Here is a 23,272-nt window from a genome sequence, read left to right on the forward strand (position 1 = left end):
AAAGCGAATTTTTGAACTTTGTTGGATTACAGAGTGTTTTCTGTCTAATCAAAGAAGAAAGAGAACAAAATTATTCTTTTATTTTAATTTCTACAAAAGTGGAAATTATAAAAAAAAAATATACAGAAAAATGATTCGCGAACCTGAAGTCGTTGTCGATAGAAACGATCTATCAAGAATGCCGTGTCCATTTTGTGATACTGCAAGCGTTCCTCGGCGTTCATAAAACTCTGTGAATGCAGCGTATCGTAAGGGAGGCCTTTCTCGTCCGCGTGGAAGAATTTCATCAGCAAATCCAAGGCTTCGTGGAGTCTCTCGTAAAACATCGCAGGTTTATCCTAAACGAGGATATTTTGTAAGAAGGATTCGATCATTTTGGCAATCGTATACAGAGTGTCTCAGGTACTTATTTTTGAAGATATTGAATAACTGCCACATTATGGATCTCCCTACCAGAACAACTTTCGTTAATAAAGTTTTTCAATATCTCTAAAAATAATAGATATTTAGATAGCCATCTTTTACTGAGACATCCGGTATATAGAAAATTGGGGAATTTTCACTTACCCCTGCGTTTCCATCCATCTGGTTGCTTAATTCTCCCAGCACAACTTCCCAAATATCTTGGAGAACTCGCATAAAGTTCACCGTAAGCAAAGCCGAATTCAGCGTCACAAGATGGACGTCCAAATATTCCAGTAATGGTGCAATTGCCTCTGTAGTGGGCAAACTATCCGGCGACCAAGCCAAATGGAAAATTGCCTTCTTCAGGGGTGGCCTCATCTACAAATGTTTATGAAATTTCAAGTTTTTACTTCATTTCCAGTTCAAATTGCATTTACAATTTTACTGTTTTATGAAAGAACGAAGCTACCGTTCTTCAAGTTTTTTCTTTGAGCATGCACATAAAAATGTTAGAAGTATATCATCAGTTTGTGATTCTTAACTGAGAAATACGCTGCTCTTAATTATCTTTCGACGCGATTGCGAGGTCTCACTTCAAACATTTTCGCAGAAATAACGACAATACGGTGTTAAAACAAAACGGATATTTTATTAAAGGAATAATACGATATTTTATTAATAACAACTGAGAATGCTCTTCCCCCCTTGGCGACTATTTTAGAAAACTTCCTTACACATCGGATAATTAACACCTTTCTATATAATAATCAGGAATCAAGCCGATAACTGCTACAATTTAGGCGAAAACAGCCTGTAAAACCTTACTTGGAGCACTTTACATAACTAGAAAATACATGCAAGTACAAAGAAAATAATAATAATAATAATAAATGATTGGAGCTTAGCATTCGAATGAAAGGTGATTGTAAGGATTGATTATAATTAGATTTGATGCATTTATGGTGTATGCAGATTCTTCGAATGCAAGAGAAAGTAAAAAATTGACAACTTTCTAGTTGATCAGAGAAATTTTTCTATGATCCTAATTTTTGTAAAATGAGACATGGAAATGGAAATTTGCATAAATATCTGCAGTCTAATGATAATTATTCGGTTTGAGAAATTGTTATGATCTGACCTTCGTGCCGATTCTCGAAACAATTTGGTTTATGAAGAGCAACATCTGTCCCGGAGTTTGTTCCAGCGGAGATGTCAAAGCGGTTCTCCATTGTACCCTAGCAGAATCGCCTGCTTGGCTTTCCAGCGCCATCAAAAGTTTCTCAACATGAAGCTCCTCGCCTAAGTCCATGAGCCACCTTCGGACGTACTCGAGGCCATTGATGGCCACACACATCTGTCGAACGAGATTATACCATTATTGATCGCAAGAAGCTGGACAGCTTATCGAAGTATTAAACTTACTTAAGCGTTCTGTCCACCTACTTCCTTTTTACCTTTCTGTCCATTTATTCCATTCAATCGATTTGATAACACTGTTCAACACTAATTTTGCCTTTCGATAATCATTAGGAGATTCTTATAGGCTTAAAACACTTCGCTTTCGAAAGAAATAGAAAAATGTTCCAGGAAATTGTGCTGAAAGCGTTACGCACTCTTCGAATATTGTACAAAACACGTTCAAATGTTTATATTGTTGTAACAAAATTCTGTCGTTGTACTTCGAAGAATACAGAATTTTTCTATGGTAGAATCGATCGAGTAATGATCTGTTAAGTATGAATTTTATTCGGTTCTTCCAAGCCGGAATTAAAGTTCTGGTCTTTGGTCATCGTTATTTAAGATTGAAGTAAATGTAGGCACATAATAAATTTTCCTTCTCTTTGAAGAAATAATTACAGTTGAAAATTCGATTCGAAAGAAATATGTTTAGCATGTAATAATATTTAAGACTCTCCTATTAGTTATCGGAAGGCAAAAGAAAGTCGGATAGTGTTGGATAATGTGGTAAATCAAATTTCGTCTACGAAACTGAATCTCGAAAAATTACGTACTTTTGTTCGTGTAATAAATAATTTTTGTTTCTATAAAATTAATCTTCCGATGAGATATCAGGTCTTTGGATACCTCCAGAAGCAAATAAATCGTGAGCGATGAGATCGCTGGTTATACACCTTTGACAAAAGAATTTAGACTTGAAAAAAATAATCCGTTCGTATTGCATTGATGCGACAATTGTTTTTATATTATTCAGACTATACGGTAGATTATTTGGACAGTGGAATTTTAGCGACTTAATGAGATAATAATATTGAATGTGACTAATGTTTAACATTTACAGCTAACACTCAGCATTGTATACTTTGCCATGAAGTCATATATTGTAAATGCATCCAAAAAAAGAAAGGTAATTCGAATAGTTTCGTGCGTAGCACTATAATCGAATGCCTTGCCTGTTGTCGTTTGCGTTTGTAAGCTGCTTTATGCTGCAGATCATTCGCTTGCATCATTCCCATAGACAGTTGCATCTACGATACTTTATTTCGTCAGGCACAGTGCAACGTTCAAGCATAATCAAAACGAAAAGTCATCCATTCCCGGTTTTAAAGTATTCCGGAAACCCCTAGAGCTAATTTGCGAAGCAGTATTGTGTCATACAAATGCAAAGCAGTCTCTACCTGGGCGATTACCTCGTCTGTGGTCTTGTATGGGGTTTGCTCCTCGTAATAACCACTCTCGGCGAGTTTCTGATGAGTGATCTCCGCGTAGTATGCCGCAGAAGTGCATATCGCCTGTCGTACAGAAAACGGCATTAATTCTGTGCACCACAAATTTGTTCAGCGTTTAATCTCGTTAATCCTGTGCACTACATATAATGAGTCAGACTCGTGATTCGTCAGATTCGTACGTAATTTATTAAATTTGAAAGTTATTCGTTTTCTTGAAATCGAAACAAGATTTGGCGCTGTGTTATTAAAATGTAGGAATCAAAGCAAATTCAGATATCGAGAATTTTATTTATTGAAAATAATATAAAAATACTAATTCAGTATTAGTAGACATTATCTCGCGACATGTCAGTTGCAAAATAAATCAATCTTAATAAATATACTACCGAATACATTGTATACTACTCACGTCGATAACTTTCAGTACTAAATTATACGATCCCGGAAGGTCGGGCCAAGCCAACTTTTTCCAAAATTCTTTGATCTGTAAATATTTGATGTAGTATTAAAAATTGCGACATGAAAATGCTTCAATCTTTATATGCACCTGATAGAAGCACGCTGTAACATCTATCGCCGAAGTGCAATGTTTCACTATGTATTCGCCAGTGCAGATTCGATCGAGTTCAGCCGACTTCCGTACACGTTGAATCGCTTTCAGTTTAGCCAGGTCCAACCATTTGTCGACAGCTGGTCTGAACAATTCGTAAAACTTGCAAATTGCTAAAGTTTTGTGGTCCGACTGCGGCAGATTCTCCTTCATTCTAGAAATTATGGTATCCTCTTAATAACACTTAACCCTAATTTATGGCTACGGAATACATCATACATCTCGAACAGCCTAAATGTTTCCGATATATTTTCTTTCGATGTTAGGCAAATAATATTCAAACGGTATTCGACAACTATAAAATTTCTTGTCTAATAATCGTATAAGTTTGGAATTTTGTTTGTGTCAACACATTTTGTGCTGGTCAGAGAGCTCGAGAGTTATTGAAAATATCCGAAACTAGCAATAAGATTTGAAAAATAAAAAATTCAATTGACATTTACATGACGAAATCCTGTAAAGCAAGGTATAGTTCGAACATCGGTGTCCCTATTTCAGCGCCTGGTGGTAAAACATACTCTTCGTCCGCATTCTGACCGTGTAGCTGAAGACAGGCTGTAGTGACCCTTGCTCCAAGCTCGTTTTCCATCTACCGATCACATATTCGCTTGATTAATTGGCCATTATTAATCGCCAAGTGTTTCTACGAACGCTTCACAAATTACTTGCATGAAAACTTGATTTCTCGAAAGATTCGATACTGCAGGAATTTTAAGTGTCTAAGTTCTTGTAATTGCTAAAAGTACCGAGTAATCTTCGAATCGAACAGAAAGTGTGTGAAACAAAAGTTTTCGAACAGTGTAACATTCTAACAGAGGATTGCGGCAAACAGGAAAGTGAAAGAAAGTAGGTAAAGTTTTGTAGATTTTACCAAGATCCAGTACATTCTTCGTTACATTCGTTAATCTTATGCAAACAATATTTGAATTCCTATATTTCCAAATATTTCAAATATTTTTTCAAGTCAAATCTGATTGCTTGTCGCTGATATTATTAACTAACAATTAATCACTGCTATACGATTGTTTTAAATTCACGAGTACCTTTTCCTCCTGTGGTATATTGGTTAAGTCTAACAATAAACACTGAAACTCCATTTATATAGACTTAAAAATATTGTAGAAAAAAAACATCAAACTTTTCTACGATAGTTCTCGAAGTTTAATTAAGTCGGTCTATCATCTCTCCCTCTTGCACCGCGACGTTCGCACAGTCCTCGCGAGTGGAACGTTTGACTTGAAACGTTTGAACAATTTTTCACGAATCAAAAGTTATAATTTGAATTGTCCATACTGCTTATTTTCCTGGCAAATATATACATCTCTGTACCAAGCAACTTTTCTAACAATATTTTTCACCCTTGTAACAGTTCGCGCGAGATGCTCCAGCGTTTTTAGCTACGACCTCGATGTTTAACGGCGGACGCGTGCATAACTCGGTGGAATTAAAGGGCAGCGATGAAACAAGCAGCGCACTGGATGCTTGGCAACTTTTGAAACTCCACTTGTGCCATGGTAACTCTTTTACGGAGGAATATTTGGTCAGAGGCTCCTGCTTTTCCGCGCCGATATCACGCGTCCACGGAAACATAAGAGTTCTTTGTTATCCCGGCGGGAAAAATTGCGGGGAGATGCGGATAAAATAACGAAATCTCCCCAGGACGGGTCACGAACTTTGTAATTGCTTCGAAGTTCCGGATCGGCGCGGAAACTTGCGCGAAAGTGCTGGAGGAAAAATGATCCGGGAGTCGAGTGGAAGTTTTACGCAAAGATAAACGATATTCAATTGCTAGGACTCTCAAAGACTTTTGGCCGACTGTCACAGACTCGTCGGAAAGTATTTCCGTCTGTCGGCCACTTCTCAGGATGTAATTCAAGAATGCTTTCATAATTAATTGCATATGTTTTTATCAAACACAGCGGATTGATTTACAATGTAAGTTGACATCATCGAAAGCAGCTAACTGGTCAAGATCAAAAATTAATTTTTTAATTACATAGTTTCAGTTTATTCACACGACAGTTATTGTACGAACGACGTAAGAACATCTTTTTTTTTTACTTTTCTACTTTTTCGGCGAATAATTGCTGCAGTTTTGACAATCAGAATGTGCAAAAATCTAGAAATATTGTTTAAACAAGTTTGAGAATTTCTCAAACTGTGCTCGAAACGAATGAACAATAAAATCAATTCTACTTTTACTTCTACGATCGATCGGTTTTCTACAAGGCTGTTTACGTCGTCGAATTGAGATAATCGTACTTCAGATTGGGTTACTTGCATATTTTTTAGCATTTTAGCAAGTTGAACTCGCAAGAAGAACAAGCACGATTTTCATAAGGATCTGTTTACTAAATACAGTAATGTCTCTCGAATTGACGCCCAGATTGACCACAAAAATGGACAATTTAGGAAGAGGAGATACGATTATTCGAGCCATGCGGTTCATTTTTATAGTTATAAATTGCCCACAATTATAAAAACAAGGCTCGTATAATCGTATCTCCCTTGCCCAAATGATCCATTTTAATGGACAATCCGAGCGTCGGTATGGGAGACATTACTGTACTTCGTTGCGTTAAGTTTTGTGGGGAAGCATTTCACGACAAATCGGGTAACTATAGGCGCGGATGTAATTTCTCTGTTCGGGTAGTTGGAGATAAACTTTGGTACATTCTGTAGCCTCTGGGTAGTCTAACACGTTTCGGAAGACGGGGGCATATCAGGAACAATTAGTGCACATGCAGAACAGCCCCAGCGCATATACGTACAGTATATGTATAATGTATAAATTCGATGTGTTTTCGGCGCGGTGTTGCCAAATTACGTGGTAGTTCCACGCACAACATGTGATGTGTTATCGATATACATACGTTGGAAGCTACGAGAATTGTGCACCAGCTGAAACTGAAAGGCTGACAATGGAAACATGCATTACTATGGGCCATAACGTTCTCAGTGTCTCGGAAAAGATTGAATGAAAAATTGGGTATGCTGTTACCGTATGTCCGCATCGGCACACAAATACGAACGAAATAGAAGAGTAGAATTTCCTTCACGAGACTCTGACGAATCTGAGTTACCGATTTATACATACGAACACGCGATTCGAGTGCGAAATTAATACAGACGTACTACTTATTGTCGATACAAATTAGTACAAAAATGTAATTAATATAAATAATAGCGTTTCGTTTATAATCACGGAGGACATGATTTAGTAAACTATTGTGCAACTTCAAAAATAGCGCTATTCTAAACTATTAGTTAAACTAACAGAATTAAAAGAAAATAGAATTGTAAATGGGTGTATAGCTATAATTTCTTAAAAATATCTAGACTAAACTATTTCATAGAAATATGTTTCGGAAGATTGAATATGTACAATTGTTTCGTCGTATTAACAACAACATAAAATGACATTTATCCGCTATCTACAACAAATTTAGCTATCTACAACAGATCGGCACATTTTTGCTGAATATACAACAAAACTCCGACGAAGTTTCGGATGCTGTTGGAACTCAAGCTTTGAGCTAAAGACTGCACAGCGTCAGCAACCGTGTATTGTTGAGATCAGATTTGGTCTGTAGGCCTTGTAAAACTCTACGATATCAGAATACTCTGCACTCTCGATAACTCGGTATTTGAGGGGAGCCCGATATTTACAAGAAAACGTTGGTCTAAAACATTTTCGGAAGACCACCGTCTAATCAATGACCCTCTATCTTATTTGCGTTCGACGGACCAGTGGAATAAAAGAATACGATTGGTATTCTTGTAATGTATATAAATCTGTGAACTTCATGAACTTTTATAGATCTGTCGAAGGGAAACGTGCGCAAATAAATTCGAGGCGTCGCGATGTCGACGGTTCGAGTTATCACATACAGAAGGAGTTTGAAGAAGAGAGAAGACAGAGAAGAATAGAGGGGTTTTAACATTTCGTGGTGGCGATGAAAAAGTACCTCGGAAGTGTTCTCCATGTGTGTCGCCACGTGTTCCGCCAGCTATGGACAAACATCTTGTGTACAGTAAGATCGCGATGACCTGACGGACGTATCGCATTTCGTCGGCTTTCCATTCAACCCGGCCTTCAGGTCACTGCGATTTGTTTATTTATAGGGTGTCCCTAGTCTCAGTGTAATAATCTAACTTTCCTTGATATCCTCCTGAAACTTTATCAATTTCGCGAAGCCGATATATAAATAACAATGACCGCAGAAACTCGCGAGCTACCATGCAACCATGTTTCGCAGACGTTTAAGCCGGATTTCAAATTGAAGGAGCGAGGCTGGGTCACGTGGCGCGTCTCACTCCGCTACGCGGGAGTCCCGGATTTAGAGCAACAATATACGTCGTCGCGTAATCGTTTCTTTTGATAGTTACCCATCGTGGTGTATTTGTACATGGAACACCCTATACATAAAGAGTAATATGTTTCTGCAGTTATTTCGATGCAAGGACGTCGACCGAATTCACAGATGACGAGAAAATTGTTTGTAAAAAACATAAATACATTGATAAAATGATTATCGCATTATTTTCACATCCAACCTTCAAAGATGTAGCGTTTAGAAGAATCAACGAATAGTCGGAAATTGGAGAAAACACTCTTTTAAACGAGTTGCTGATAGTTTTTAATTGGAAAAAAAAATAAACAAAACGATCGACGTCTTGAATAAAGCATATAAGCCAAACATAGCACATCCAGCTTTACGAAACAGTGAATAAAATATAGTCATGTGTTATATGATTGTGTGCTTTGATTCTGCATCATCGCGGGACTAGAAAGTGAGTATCTTATATCTCTCGTTTACTCTTTCAACTGTCGGATTGCACTTTGCATTCAATTGCTTACCAGCTTGTCCAATTGTTTATACACCGCTGCGAAATATGGCACACCGTTCGTGCTGAAACATAATATTTCATGCGTTGTTTGTGTTCTATCATCGATACTGTTGTCCTTAACAAACGTAAATAATCTACAGAAAAACTTGTTCAACACTGTGAAGCATTGCTTGTCGGAAAAATTTTAATAATTACATATTTTTTGGAATTACTATTATTACTATTTTAAAAAATATTGTTAACTCTTCTATCACGCTCGTCTAGTATACATGTATGCAATAAGTATACAATGTTATTGTTTGTTTTTTAAATAATTTTTCAACGATCATATTTATGACTTTGATCAAATATTTTCTGTCAGGGAGAGTAATTATTTTACAAATTTTATTTGCTACATATTCTGAAATAAGTTCAGGAAAACTTTGGAATATTCAAGAAAAAAAAGACTATATTATTATGATAATAATTTATTAGCTTAAAACTAGTCAATGTAATATCGATGTATGCGTAGTCTAACTATACGAAGAAGAATATATTACAGTTTTAGATTAATAAAGTGAAGAAAGCGGTTCTGCTAATAGACTTTAAATTACTCACCTTTCAAAGAGGCTGTTATAGTAAGACAACCCCTGTTCCAAGTCTACCAGTAATGCAGTTACTAAGTTCGTAAAGTCTTGCAAGACTTTGTCTGCATCCTGATCAGGTTCCTTGTCATAACACATTGTTTGCAGTCTCGTACTTTCATACCTAGGGGATCATCAACATGAACAACCAAGACATGTTGAAGCTATAATACAATAAAGGTGGTAGTGCAACGGTTAATTGTAAAAGTCTCTGACAATAATAATTTTCGCTAAATGCGAATAGACATATAATGTAACGGCAAATGATTAATTTAGTTAAATCTATCACCAACCAATCGAGGGTTCCTTTTCTTAAGGCAGTTATAATTTCTCCACGAATTTCTTTGTTGAAAGGACAACACGATCGAAAAGCTGACATATTTGATAGCAGTCCTAAACATCTGTAAAAAAAAAGAATACAAGCATGTAGCAATATTTTCATTTATATTAAAATTTCGTTAATCTTTAACCATATTTGAACGCACGAATTAAAAGTGTACAGTCGAGATGAAAAACACAGTTACAACATTAGACAAAAGGGCAAAGTTGTAATCCAAACCATTGCTGTTGAAATTTCTATCGTATGCTTTTACGCAATTTCATGTTCGAACACAAAGAATTAAAACTTTTAATTGCAGCAATTATACCGACTCATATTAATTCGTTTTCACGAATTCACAAAACCTTGCTTATGCATTCTTATTTAAAATTACTCTCACAATTGGTAATTGCTAGTCACTTTTTTTTATGAGACATTCACCTAAGAAGATAATCCAGTTTAGAGATCGATGGTCGATGTAACGGCGGGTATAGTATACGATGCTGCCGAATTTTCTTTAAGGAGACATCGAGGAAGTCATTGAAGGAATCGGCAAGACACTGTGCCACGTCTCGGGAAAGTGTATCTGTGTGCCAAACTTTATCCAACTCCTAGAAGCCAATCCCAGTTCATGCATGTTAAAGACAAGGTCGTAAGGTATTGTAAACCCTCTCATGGTGTTTCGCGTTTACATGATCAAGACCTTAGACCGAATATACCTATATACAGGATGTCCCAAAAACGTCTCGCAATCTGGAAATGGCGGGTTCCTCGGATCATTTGAAGCAACTTCTTTCTTTACAAAAATGTTCTCCGAGGCACCGTTAACGAGTTATCAACGAAAAACAGTGACCAATAAGAATCGAGTACGGTTGACGCGAGGCGGCCCAGCCAACCAGCGCACGAAGTCCAGTTCCGCTCATTGGCTCGATCGCCTCGCGCCAGCTGAGCTCGCCTCTCATTGGTCACTGTTTTTCGTTAATAACTCGTCAATGGTGCCACGGAGAACATTTTTGTAAAGGAAAAAGTTGCTTCGAATGACCCGAGGAACCCGTCACTTTCGGATTGCGAGACATTTTTGGGACACCCTGTATAATGAACTTAAGAATATTATACTATAGCGCAATTTCGAAAGATATGCACGTATTATTTTAGTTGTGTCTATGCGACACGAATATGTTAAAAGATTCGTAGCAACCTGAAGAAGCCGGTGGAGAATCCGCGGATCGCAGTTTGGCTGTCGCGAGGTTGCTATCCATTTAACTAACGCTTGCTGCAACTCCGTGACATCACCTTGGACGGCGTGTTGGTGAAGAATTGTTAGTGCCGTTTGTGGCAATTCTCCCGTGAAGTCTTCCTAAATTGATGGAAATAAAACATAGAAGTAAAGGGAAAAGAGAACGCCCACATAGAGATGGGCGCCCACATAGATAGTACCCTATTTGTTTATTTATTTTATTTCAAATTGTTTTGACAAGGTGATTTTGTTATGTTTTTGTTTAAATATTAAAAATGTTGAAGTTAATTTGAGCCTTAATGCAAGCCTTGTAGAAACAAATCAGGTCTCACAAATCTTTAAAATATATTCATTCATTATCGAGACATTTCGGATATTTTATAGATTTCAGCTGTGGAATGCTTCTGCAATTGAATTTAGAATTGTGAGCATTTCGTGTTATCCAGACGTACCCCTTGTTTGTTCATTTCGTGGTTGAGGAAAACGGTGTAGAGTCTTTCCTGCTGCCTCAATTCCCCCCAATTGTCTTCTTCAGAGGTTCCCCTGTCCTCCCTCGTTGATAGCCACAGCTTTAATCTAATTCTACCCTGAATAGTGCTGCGTTGTGTTCTAGCTTCAAGTTTGTACCATCGATCGAGTCCGGTGCTCGGGATGTCCTGATAACAGATCATGAACTCTTCGCAGAACGCCGTTTCGATATTATAATACTTCCATTACTATGCTAATTCGCCTAATTGGAATGCACAATTTTTTCTTATAATTGTAATAGTTATGCTAGCACGGCATCGATGCATCCACTAAAGTGCAAGGTTGCCATTCTTTCGTATTCGACGATATCAATTCTATTTGCCTATTAAAAATTGCATGTCACGTTTTACAACTTAGTAATTTTCAATGGAACTCGCGAAGAATAATCAGATAGATTAAATACCTGCAGAGGGATATTCACGCAGCCCAAGAAGTCGTCCTGTCCGCCGGATCTCGCGCTCTGCGCGATCTGCTTGAAAAACCGTCCGAGACCCTTGACGCCGCGAACCTCATTCAGCTTGCTAACAGCGTCGAATACCGAGGACTCGTCGTCGTGATCCCTAAAACTATGTCTGTCAGGACAACGGAAACACTTCCGAGCGGAAGATGCACGTATGTGGGCGCAGAATTAAATTTCTTGTGTGAGAACACCAACGTAGAAGAAACTATGAAGCCGTGTATGGTACGCGACCAAAAAATCAGAGTTCGCGGGTGCGAAGCTTCGGAATAATTTGGAACAATGAAAAATATTCCTGAATTGAGTGCTCCAGAAATCATAAATACAGGGTGTCCCCAAATGTCTCGCAATCCGGAAATGGCGGGTTCCTCAGATCATTTGAAGCAACTTCTTCCTTTACAAAAATGTTCTCCGAGGCACCGTTAACGAGTTATTAACGAAATACAGTGGCCAATAAGAATCGACTACGACTGACGCGAGGCGGCCCAGCCAACCAGCGTACGAAGCCCAGTTCCGCTCATTGGCTTGCGCCAGCTGAGCTCGCCTCTCATTGGTCACTGTTTTTCATTAATAACTCGTTAATGGTACCTCGGAGAACATTTTTGTAAAGGAGAAAGTTGCTTCGAATGACCCGAGGAACCCGCCACTTTCGGATTGCGAGACATTTTTGGGACATTTTTGGGTCAGTGAAAATATTGATCGAGTATGTACAATTTATTTCGTCCAAAATAGTGGCACATTTTCCTTCTTAATGTCTATTTGATTCATAAGTGATGTAAATGGGAAAATGCTAATATTTCGTTGATGCAAAAATGTTTCTAGTGTATTGTATATTCTGTGATATTTGTATAGAACAAGAATTATAGAAACACATTAATTCTATCAATGAAATGTAATTATATAGAATTTATTAGAGCCAATTTTCATTTTCTTGTTGTGTTTAGTTTGAAAGAAATAAGAATTACTATTTGTTCCTATACACAGATGTTTCTAAGTTCTTGTTTTCTATACACGCTTTGAATCTTCTTCAACCGTTCGACGATGGAGATAAATTATTTTGTTTTGTAGCATCTAATAAAAATTGGAATAGTTTTATACACCATAGTTAGAAATGCACGAAGAAACATTATGTCGGTATCTTATTATTAAATGGAGCAAATGATTGCGTTTACAACATAAAAAAAATTCGATTTTACTTTCAGACGATTCTCCACCCAACGATTAAAGAAGTCCATTCTCATTGAAAATGAACAACTAATGACCGTACTCACCATATGTCTAGGTGCAGAATGTCTGTATGGATATCATCGATGTCGCTGGAAAAGGGGAAAAACGATGGAATTAGCTGTTATCGGTCGACCGGATTCGTTCGAACGTAACGCGTTTCCGATTTCGGAACAATTCGAAGGAAGACGTGCTTCCCGGAACACTTTGGTGCTGCTTACAAACGAAACTTCTCGTTCCATCGCGGGCTGAGCGTGTGCGGCTTCACCGTGGTCGCCCGTATAAACTTCGCCGGAACCGCGCCGCTTAAGGACTCTCGATGTTCGCGTCTGCTCGTGTGCTCCTTGCGCTTGAACGACAGCCTGAAACTGATTTCGAACAGCTACAATATCTTTCCCCGACCTTTTCGTGTCACCCCCTGGTCTCCATCTCTGGCTACAGTTCCCGGGAATTGCCATGATTAGCCAATACCTACGAGTCAGCACTTAACACTCTAGGAATTGGCCCTTTCCAGTCAAAGGGTAAACCAACCGAAACGTATCCACGCCGTTCAAGACATTGATCGGTCGATCGGTCGTCAAACCTCCTTACTCCTTTCCCAATTTAGATGACGATTTGTGATCGAGATTGTTCATACATGTCTAGCTGGTCTATGTGTCTCGTTTTACACGATGTTCGTTCGGGTTAACATTATTTAAGGGCTGCAATAATATTGGCTGGCTAAAATCAATGATATTCTCTGAACCGAATTGCTTTCGCAACGCAGTAGTTATTTTTACGGTAATCGCGGATATTATTTGCGAGTAATTTCAAAGGAAATCACTTCGTAGCATTGCGGTAATAACACAAAGCACGCAGCTAAAACCGGTGTACATAGTTTCCAGAGAACTGTTTGTTTCGAAGCAAACTGCTTTGGGATGAATAATCGGTGTAGTATATAGTATACATATATACAGGATGTCCCGAAAATGTCTCGCAATCCGAAAGTAGGGGATTCCTGAGGTCATTTGAGGCAACTTTTTCCTTAGCGAAAATGCAATCCGCGGCGAGAGAAAAATTGTTGTAGAAGGGACGTTTGATTACAGCTGAAGCACATTGGGTCTCTGGCGAAAACATTAACGATGTTGCGAATGACTGAGACTTTTCCAAACGCTATGTCATTCAGAAGCGTCGTCGACGACGTTAAATGGGCCCTGTGCGCCGTGATTCCAGCGAGGAAAAAATACTTAAGGAGAAGAACGTTTTCCTCGTGCACTTTTTCCAGGTGAATGTCTACGATCCTGCAGGGATAACTATCGATTGCGGAGAATTGATCCTGTCCCTGGAGGACCGTGGCTTCGCTTCTACTGCAGACGTTTGAACGTTTGAGCAGATAAGACATCGTCTTATCTGGGCTTCGTTTTTGCAAACACTCGCAGAGAAGCGGTAAAAGGTTTCCGGATCTTAGGGGATGGTTAAAATCTTCGGTAATTCGGGGAAATAATAGCGACAGTAAAGGAAATGGTGTTTTCCATCCATTCGAAGCCAAGCAAGCTGTTTGCTTAAATAAGACCACGAGGAGAATAACGTTCGCGAGGTTAAGAGAAAGAATAATAGTCCCGTGTTCGCGCATTGTTCGCGTTCTCGAGATTCGATTCCGAACGATTTCTCTCTCACCCCAAGGATAAAGTTTGTCGTCGAAGGAATGAATTTTTGTAGGAGATGTTGATACAAAAGACGACAATGATTTACAACGAGATACAATTTACGAAACTGTTCAGGAAACTGATAGTACTGTTTATTCCCTTGGACATCGAACAACATTTTGTTCGAAAAATATCGTATTGAAGCAGATACTTTTGTAAATAAAACTAGTTTTAACATTGTCTTGAGACGTTTCTGTTATGTTTACACAAACTTGTATAATCTTGCTACTAATTTATGCCACAAGTTGCGCAGAACGTTTCATAGCTTTTTTTTAAAGAACAAAGAATTCACATTCGGTTTCCTGGAAACTGTTGAAGCGTGTGAAAAAACAGTCCTTCGAAACAGTCTTCCGAAATGAAAAATGTCACGCGAAGACAGCATTTTATGGACACAATGACAGTACAACAGGAAATGACGAAGATGTTAAAGAACATTTCGAACGAAGAATAACAGCACTGACACGATGAAAATAACGTCTGATCAACCGCATAAGTCCTCATAAGGATTACATCGAATAAATAATTGCTGTTAATAATTTCTACGATCTTCCTACTCCACATACTTCGTATCCAATACAAGCAGGTGCTATCAATTTAGATCAAAATGCCCAAGAGACGAATGGAGAAGTCATCTGTCTTCAACCTCGAATTTTAGGAGACCGAAATTGTTTCGAGTATCACTTTCGATCGCACAACGAATCGCTTGGAACCGCTTCTAATTTCTATTTCGCTGCTCTAGCGAAGCTTTTCATCGACTGAATCGGCTCAAACTGTACATACCTAGCACGAGTATCTTCCACTGGCTCAACGAGAAAAAATCTTTACAGACAGGAGAGTCATGACATTCTTTCAGAAGCCTCAATTTTGCAAGAGCTGACGGCTCCAAGGATCACTTTCGACGTCACGACGGATCGCACCTAATAGATAATCTCTAGGTGAACGTGTCCATCGATAGGCTCGGGCCCATTTTGGCGAACCAAATCGACGTAAACGTAGTCGGCGACACTAGTGACAGTTCGTTACATTCTAGCAACATCTAGTAACGGGGAGAGAGCGGTTCTTACATAGTTTCTAGTTGTTTGATGGCCAATTTCTCCGTGTTCGGCATGGCTACTCGCCAGAATCGACGGGGAGAGCTCGGAAACGGCGAAAACACGACACGATCGACACGGCGGCACGTGGTAGAGAACGTGGACACCCTCTGCGATTCCTGGGTCCGCGCGGCGCAAGACTAAAATTAATCGCCTCGCCGCCTTCGATGCTGGGCGAAGACAATGGCCGCGAGATAGAACCGCGGACCGCGTGCTTCTGAATGCACGGGCGGCCTTATTCTGCCCGCGAACCGTCGCAAACAGAACTTTGCCGCATCCGGCAACAGCTCATTGTTATCGCGACGCTTTGTGGAAATGTCAGTCGAGCGAGGCGTCTGGAAAACGCGTACCCTCCTGTTGCGCGGACCGCCGCGCGCCGCGCGCCACGCCGAGCTCGGTGTCTTCGAGTGATCGATCGAGTTACCTCGCGCGCGTGTACGTAATAAGATTAATCGATCACGCGAGAAACTTTTCTCCGTTAATAATTACCAGAATGTAGCTTCGGCCAGTTCTAGCCTGAGAATGATCTTATCAAGCGGAGAGATGACAGGCTCGCCGCCGCCGCCGCCGCCGCCGCCCGGAAGATTGCTTCGAAGAGTTCGATTAATTAGGGGCTGGGTTACACGGTTCGGGTGAAATCATGCTTTTAATAGAGAATGAGACGAAGGATCTTTATTTCGATGAACTGAAACTTTCATTCGGTAATTCCCGCGCGTATACCGCGGCTACGAAAAGTATTGCTTTATCTTTTAGATCGATACAACTTTTTAACCCTTTGCAATTTTTCTGCCTCACAGTATTTCCGTATTATAGAACAAAGTGCATTTTATGTATGTGAAATTGAGTCTCGCGATCCATAGAACAGTTACGCTTCTAACGATTTTCAAGAAATCTTGAACTTACGCAAACGTAATGCTGTATTATTCTTCGAACCATTCGACTGTCTCCTTTGTGTGTGATGCAACGAAGTTATAAACTTCACCGTACTTCGAACTCCGGTTTCTTGAAATCTTTCAATACCAACTGCACGATACTTTCAATTTCAACCAAGAAAACGATCCGAACTTTACATTACGAAAAGGTAAACTCTTAACGAAGCAGACTCGGGCGAATTATTAAGTCAGCGGTATAAGCTTCATCCGATGAACGCAGATTTCTATGAAACAATACTCGGGTACTCGTTAAATATTGGCACGAAGTTAATTCGACGCATGAAACCGTGAAATAGCAAGGCTACGTCAAACAATTAAGAACTTTGCGGTGCAATATAACGTGTTCGCGGGAGAATCATTCCCGAGGGATACGTTTGAGTAATTTATACTACGACTCCATGCAAAAGGAATTTCTAAAAGTTGAGTTAGCTACAGCTGGTTTTGTTCCAAACCGGCACGATGTAAGAAAGACAGGTGGACCCACTTCATCCCTACTTCTATGATCTTAAAGGTTTACTTCCGATAAAGTGCGCTAGATGCTCTATGAAACTTTCGTACTATCGGTGAGAATTTCTATTTATGCGTGCGTGTGTTCGATACCGTACTAGAATTACACTTGTAAAAATATAATTTTAAGAAGTAATTTTTGGCGAGTACCGATGTTTCAGTAACACCTCTCGCGGGAACTCGTTGAAGTAAACTTTTAGCGTGCGAAAAACTTTTTAGCGAGGCAACCATCTCTCCTTTTTACATCGCGCGAACCAGCTAGCTTTTCAATGCGCGATCGCGTTCTGTCACGCGCCTCTTCAGGACACGTCGATCTTCTTGCGATACCTGGTAGTAGGTCGCAGTTTGAGTAGGTCATTTCAATCTAAGACCTCGGATAGATTCCTTGCGAATCTGGGTCAAAATAGATCCACGCAACGTCATTCGAGGGTTAAGTTAGCTGGCACTAGGACACATAGATCGTGCGATCTATGCCGCGATAGTCTTACAGTAGATCGCTAACACACATCCTTCAGAATATTTTTGTCCGTGTTGCAAACGTCCATGGTATTATCTATTTCTATTTGGACGAGACCTCGTATTTTTTATTTCAGTTTTTCTTATGGTTGGTGCACGTTCAGCAACTTCGAGAAAAATGTTCTCTGTAAAGCCACGTTTAGAATCATTGTTTTATGATCAATTTCACTCGTCAATTTATTTATTAGCGAAGCATTATTATTTGTTATTCGTGGACATTTTATTTCCCATATTGCAATCATTTTCACGAACAAAAGTTTTTATTTTGTAGTTAGTTTCTTTACTCGAGTTTATTAAGGTGCGACATCGAAGCTTTAGATTACTAATTTTGACAGGTTTCGAGGAAAAGTGCTCAGCGATATTTTTACTTATTTATATTACGCAACTGCAAGAGAGAGACGCACGATGGAAGTGCAAATACGTTAGCGGGGAAATGAACCAGTAATTGTATTATCGAACGATTACAAATTCTTTTGCAATCATTTCATTCAACAAAGTAAGTAAACCTTCGACTATTTTCCAGGGACACAGGCTTTTTATTTCAAATTCCACTAATGTGTACAGTTCAAAGGTCACAGGGTAAACTTATTATTTAGCTAACTATGGTAAACACGATAACCCATTAAATCTGGGAACGAGAGAGAGCTGTAATCTAATTGTGCTCGATTAAATCATCCTAAAATATATTAAATCTTTTCCATAGCCGATCACATGGTATTCGCCTATATAATCTGAATTCCGTTAGGATTGTTCACGTTTCGTACATGCATTGTGCCCAATGAAATTGCCGTCGGCGACCATAATAATTATCGAGCGTTTCGATTAAATTTATGTATAATTTACTGGCTGACGGACGAGCTTCGATCGAGGACGATTAGAGAGTTAAACCTTCGAAAGTTACGGGAAGTTCGTGAATCTATTTTATGTCCGTTCGATCTACCTTAAATTCGAAAACTTTCGTAAGTCGGAGTTTTAAGTTTTAAGACCTTCAGATGTTCGGTTAACCGGGGGTAATCGATCGTTGGCTGTGCAAACGGAAGCACCGTTGCCTCGACTTACCTATGGTGCTTCCGCAGTTTCTCGTGCTGTGAGTTTTCGGTTTCGCCACCGTCGGAAAGGGCCCGGGTTGCTTGTCGAGGCGAGGCTGGAGGTGTGTGGGGCGAGTGTGCTGTTAAATTCGTCTGAGGACTCGACGGCACACTCGCCGTGTTACCCGGCTGAATTCCCAGCATGCAGTAAGGATCACTGAATCCTGCGGACGATACAGACAATTTCCATTCTAGTCCTTTGCCGAGCAGCATCGGGCAAAAGTGTAATCGAGGACCTCCTTGAAAAGGGGGTTTGTTCGGAGCAGAGCTCTAATTTAATTATAATTCAACTGTAATTTAATCGTAAACTTGCATAAATGTAAGTTATTTCGTATAAGCTTTACGCTTCTAAATTATTTAGTAAACTTTTAACTTCTGAATTATTCTCTGTTTCCGTTTCGAGTTAATTTCTCCATTAACATTGAAATTCTATTATAAAAGTTCAATTTTAAGAGGCATTTTGTATTTGATTGATAAAAATTTTCAAGACAAATTTTGAAGGTTATAAATAAGTATTTTTTTAAAAAAAACAGACATCTTCAAATAAAATATAAAAGTTTATACTATTTTTGAATTCACTTAGCATTGTTTAAGCAACTCGAAACTAAAGTATCTTAAGGGCACTTGCGAGACAGAGAAGGGAGATTCTCATGAATATGCTTTATAAGATGTACAGGGTGGGACAAATATATATGAACACCCTTTATGACGGTATAACTCCTTTAAAACTGGACTAAATAGCTTGAATTTTTTGACATGTTAGAGGGACCAGTTTACTGTACAATAATGATATATTTCAGTCCTGAATATACAGCTTGAACATAATTAATATTAAGATATCAAGTCAATCGTAAACATGTTATACAATGAATTGATGCAAGTGTATCAATTTCAAGCATATGTGTGTCAATGTTATCAGTGGATATCTCAGTTCCAATGCTGTCCACGGACCAATGATGTCCAGTGTTTATCAGTCCAAATGTTCTATACAGTGCCGCCTCCTATATGTACTGAATAGGTGCTATTACATGTCAATTATTAGATACGCTTTCAATTAGCACAACAATTCGTTAAAATTATTTATTAAATCGATGTACGTAGGTATTTAATTCTCGATATAGATTGTACAATTAAATTCTTTAAATTGTCCTCGAATCGATCGTAGTTTCTACGAAGTATTAAAAATTGGAATACATCTGCGCCTACATCAAAGTTTCCGACATCGGCGACTCTGGCAGGATTATGTGTGTAATCCAATAGGAAATTCATCTATGTTCCTGTCAACTGGATACCACCGGCATTTTTTGGCGGTGAATGACTTGCGAAAGCATTAAGGGTGAACAGAATTCTTACCATTTGCATCTTTGGCTTCTAATCCTTCGGCTTCAACGACCACGACGCTCAAAACAACAATTGGGGGCTGGAACAAACGTCGAACTAGTATAATGTTCCCTGTATAACTTGCTGTTACAGTTGAACAATATTTTGTTCGGCTGTAATCGATGCAACTTATAAATAATTAATAAGAACAATAATAAAAAAAGGATAATAATACTCGATCATTCCCGATCCAGTCAGATGTAGAAAAGTCACTTATTCTATAAATAATCTTTGATGGTGTTCCCAACTAGATAAGCAGCATAACCGTAATCCATGATTAGACAAGTGGACTATGGCTGTTTCAGCTTAGACAATTAGAACAGGATAGTTCTAGGTCAGATGAACAGTGACTGACAGTAGGGTTTATCTTAGATTAGATAAACAGAATATGCTCAGCCGCTATTAACCCTTATCAGGCCATCATTTTCGTGATTTAATTTGACCAACGTTATCAAAATTCGCAAAACACGAGAAGGCCAGTATTTATAACAAGAAGACGAACGACTAAATTTACAAGTTCTTTTAGTGAAAACAAAACAAATTGTTTTAAAAATGCCGAGGATGAGAAAGAGAAACGTTTAAAATTGGTTAGACTGTATAATCGGGAACATCACCTGTTGGTAACGTCATCTTTAATGTATCAATGTGTTAGGGATATTAAAGGCAAATACCTTCTCCTCAGAAGCAATATTCAGATATCGACGATGTTGATCTTGTGGTACTCTAAAAGCTTCTTGAGCGTACATATAAAGATCTTCCTTGTAGTGAGCATATTGTCCTGTGTTGGCGCCCACTGTATTGGCAATCGTGTAGAGAACTTCTATGTACAACTGCTCCAACTGAAACAATATATTTAAATGCTCGATTAACCACCGAACACGATATATTTTAGGAAAATAAGAAATACGATCGGTACAATTAATTGAACACGTTCCTGGTAATGATTTAAAATATAAATGGATTAATTTCGAAGTAAATAACTAAGCATTGATTACAAAAATAGTTGTATGAAACGTTGTATGAAACGGATTTCTAATTCGATTAAAAAAGTGGTAATTAACTGAAGCAACGATAACCAAAATGTTTTTACGGACAAAGTCGGTAGTAGCAATTTGTTTATTATTTAAGTGAAGAATATTAATCGCAAAATGTGAGTAGAATTTTTCATTAAATCACATAATCAGCAAATTTTGATCCTGAACAATTTTGGTTAGCGATTATAAATTACCGAGATTTTGTTCATTGGCGATAGTCATTGTTAATAAGAGGAATTCTGTTTCAATTGTTCATGATATTTATCGATGAGAGAAATTCCATTTCAACTGCTTACAATAGCATCAAATATTCTGCATTCCATCGAAACAATTTCTCCAAATACGTCCCGAAAGAATAATTTCACCAGCGATAAAACATAAATAACAAAGCCGAAAATTTAGATGGACGAATCTGAACCTTTCATCGATAATAAACTGAACTCCCTAAATGATCGATTCTGAACAATTTTGTATAATTCTGTTTTGTTTTGAGAAGGTTTGCCACAGAAAGAATTTGCTACAGAAATTTCAGATAAATTTCCAGCAAAGAAATTAACAAACGGCCATTTCCATAGAGAACGTGGCTGGACTTTTCTGTTCCAGAAGAATTTTCTTTTAGCGGTGATCGTTGCGCCCCTATTAGAAATGCCTCACTAAATTCTGTACCGTAGCATACATGCAAAAATTGCTCGGCAGTGGGAGTCTGTATTTCCGGGTGAATTTCTTTCTCCTCTTACTGATATTTTCGTTCCACATCCGCAAGTAACATTGGGAAAAAATGATAAAAAACGGAGACCGCGCGGAAAATGCGGACCAGCTCAGCTGGAATTAAGATAAAATTAATGACGGTCGACCAGGATTGGTGCAAAAAACGTATGAACTTAACAATACATGAAATACAGGCTAGAGTTTCATATGTTGGTAGTCATTTGAATGTGAACGGACCGTGCTACTGAAAGTTGAGCTTTCGAAAGTTTAATGCGTCAAGAGAGTGTATTGTTCATAACTTTATTCCGGTCGAACGAGATATCGACTTTTACTTTTTTTCCATTTAGCATTCCAATTAAAGTAGCACACAGTGCCTTTACTCAATAGGGAAACAATGAAAAATAGTATTCTCTCGTGCGTTATTAAAAAATGACGGCACGTTTTTTTTTTTTTTACTAATTGTTAGCCTTTCTTTTAAATCATATTGTATATTCGGACGAGAAGTTGGCAATTTATTTAACGATAAAGAACAAGATGTCAAGGTCGCAGATTCATTGTTAAGATTATATTAATTCATCGTTATTTCTTTTAAGTAACAGCATTTGAATCGAAACATTCTTATTTCCGTTTCAAATAAAATGTGCCGAAGCCTGGCTAATAGCATGCACTGTCATTGTAAACTTGTATCGACGTTTAAGAACAATATTAATTGCGCGTGCATTTTTCTAATATATTTGTAACTCGTCGATCAGTAACTACGAACAAATAACATCCTAGTTCACTAGAAATAATATTATTTGAAGCGATATCATTCGAAATAATATCATGCGAAATAATATTATTAGAGACAATATTATTTGACAATATTATTTCAAATAATGTTACTTCGGTGTGCTTGCAACAATCGGTATAGAATAATAGGAGGCTGGGTGAGAATGAGAGTAGGATTTGAATAGGAAGTAACGAAGAGCTTGATTTTCTAAAAATGTACGTGTCTCTCGAACCGGGTGTTCTGTTCCGGGCAACAGCTTGCTGCCGGAGATAGGGGAATTGTGACAAATAGGGATAATTGAACTGTTCCGCACCATCGAAGCTGTCCCCCGTTTCAATCTCTGCATTTCCTTCGCATAATTTCCTTCGTTTTTTCCCATGGTATCGTTCGTTTGACAAGGCGTATAGGACAGCGTAACATGATTTCAGCCGAAATAATGAGCGGAACGGGTTCGCATTGTTGCTTCGTTAGCAAGCGGAGAAAAAAGGAAGAATCCCGATAGTCCCTCCAGGGGAAGAAGCTCAGACAAAAGATGCGAAATTGTACGAACAGGATATTAATGAACAGATTATAAGAAGAGTATTATAGAAGTATTATAGGAGAGTATTATAAAGTGCT

At 38.5% G+C, this 23,272-nt stretch overlaps 1 protein-coding gene across 4 annotated transcripts in view; it reads right to left on the reverse strand.

Annotated features, from left to right (window-relative positions):
• The window catches only part of unc-13-4A (BAI1 associated protein 3), a 96,917-nt gene that overhangs the window by 2,924 nt on the left and 70,721 nt on the right, over positions 1-23,272 (reverse strand). For 2 of the 4 annotated variants that reach the window (XM_076526158.1, XM_076526159.1), the window contains exons 5-24: positions 20,812-20,979; positions 20,114-20,180; positions 18,732-18,924; positions 13,163-13,309; positions 12,989-13,033; positions 11,664-11,820; positions 11,185-11,388; positions 10,694-10,852; positions 9,937-10,106; positions 9,470-9,577; positions 9,151-9,300; positions 8,564-8,615; positions 7,671-7,712; positions 4,146-4,291; positions 3,640-3,856; positions 3,502-3,576; positions 3,042-3,155; positions 1,544-1,759; positions 568-783; positions 144-338 (exon numbers count right to left, since the gene is read on the reverse strand). In XM_076526158.1, coding sequence (XP_076382273.1) covers positions 144-338; positions 568-783; positions 1,544-1,759; positions 3,042-3,155; positions 3,502-3,576; positions 3,640-3,856; positions 4,146-4,291; positions 7,671-7,712; positions 8,564-8,615; positions 9,151-9,300; positions 9,470-9,577; positions 9,937-10,106; positions 10,694-10,852; positions 11,185-11,388; positions 11,664-11,820; positions 12,989-13,033; positions 13,163-13,309; positions 18,732-18,924; positions 20,114-20,180; positions 20,812-20,979 — 2,841 coding nt within the window. The remainder of the gene's footprint in view (positions 1-143; positions 339-567; positions 784-1,543; positions 1,760-3,041; positions 3,156-3,501; positions 3,577-3,639; positions 3,857-4,145; positions 4,292-7,670; positions 7,713-8,563; positions 8,616-9,150; positions 9,301-9,469; positions 9,578-9,936; positions 10,107-10,693; positions 10,853-11,184; positions 11,389-11,663; positions 11,821-12,988; positions 13,034-13,162; positions 13,310-18,731; positions 18,925-20,113; positions 20,181-20,811; positions 20,980-23,272) is intronic. The other 2 variants (XM_076526160.1, XM_076526161.1) reach the window with 2 other exon arrangements.

This window comes from Megalopta genalis, chromosome 13 (genome assembly GCF_051020955.1).
Source record: "Megalopta genalis isolate 19385.01 chromosome 13, iyMegGena1_principal, whole genome shotgun sequence".
Classification (NCBI taxonomy): Eukaryota; Metazoa; Arthropoda; class Insecta; order Hymenoptera; family Halictidae; genus Megalopta; species Megalopta genalis.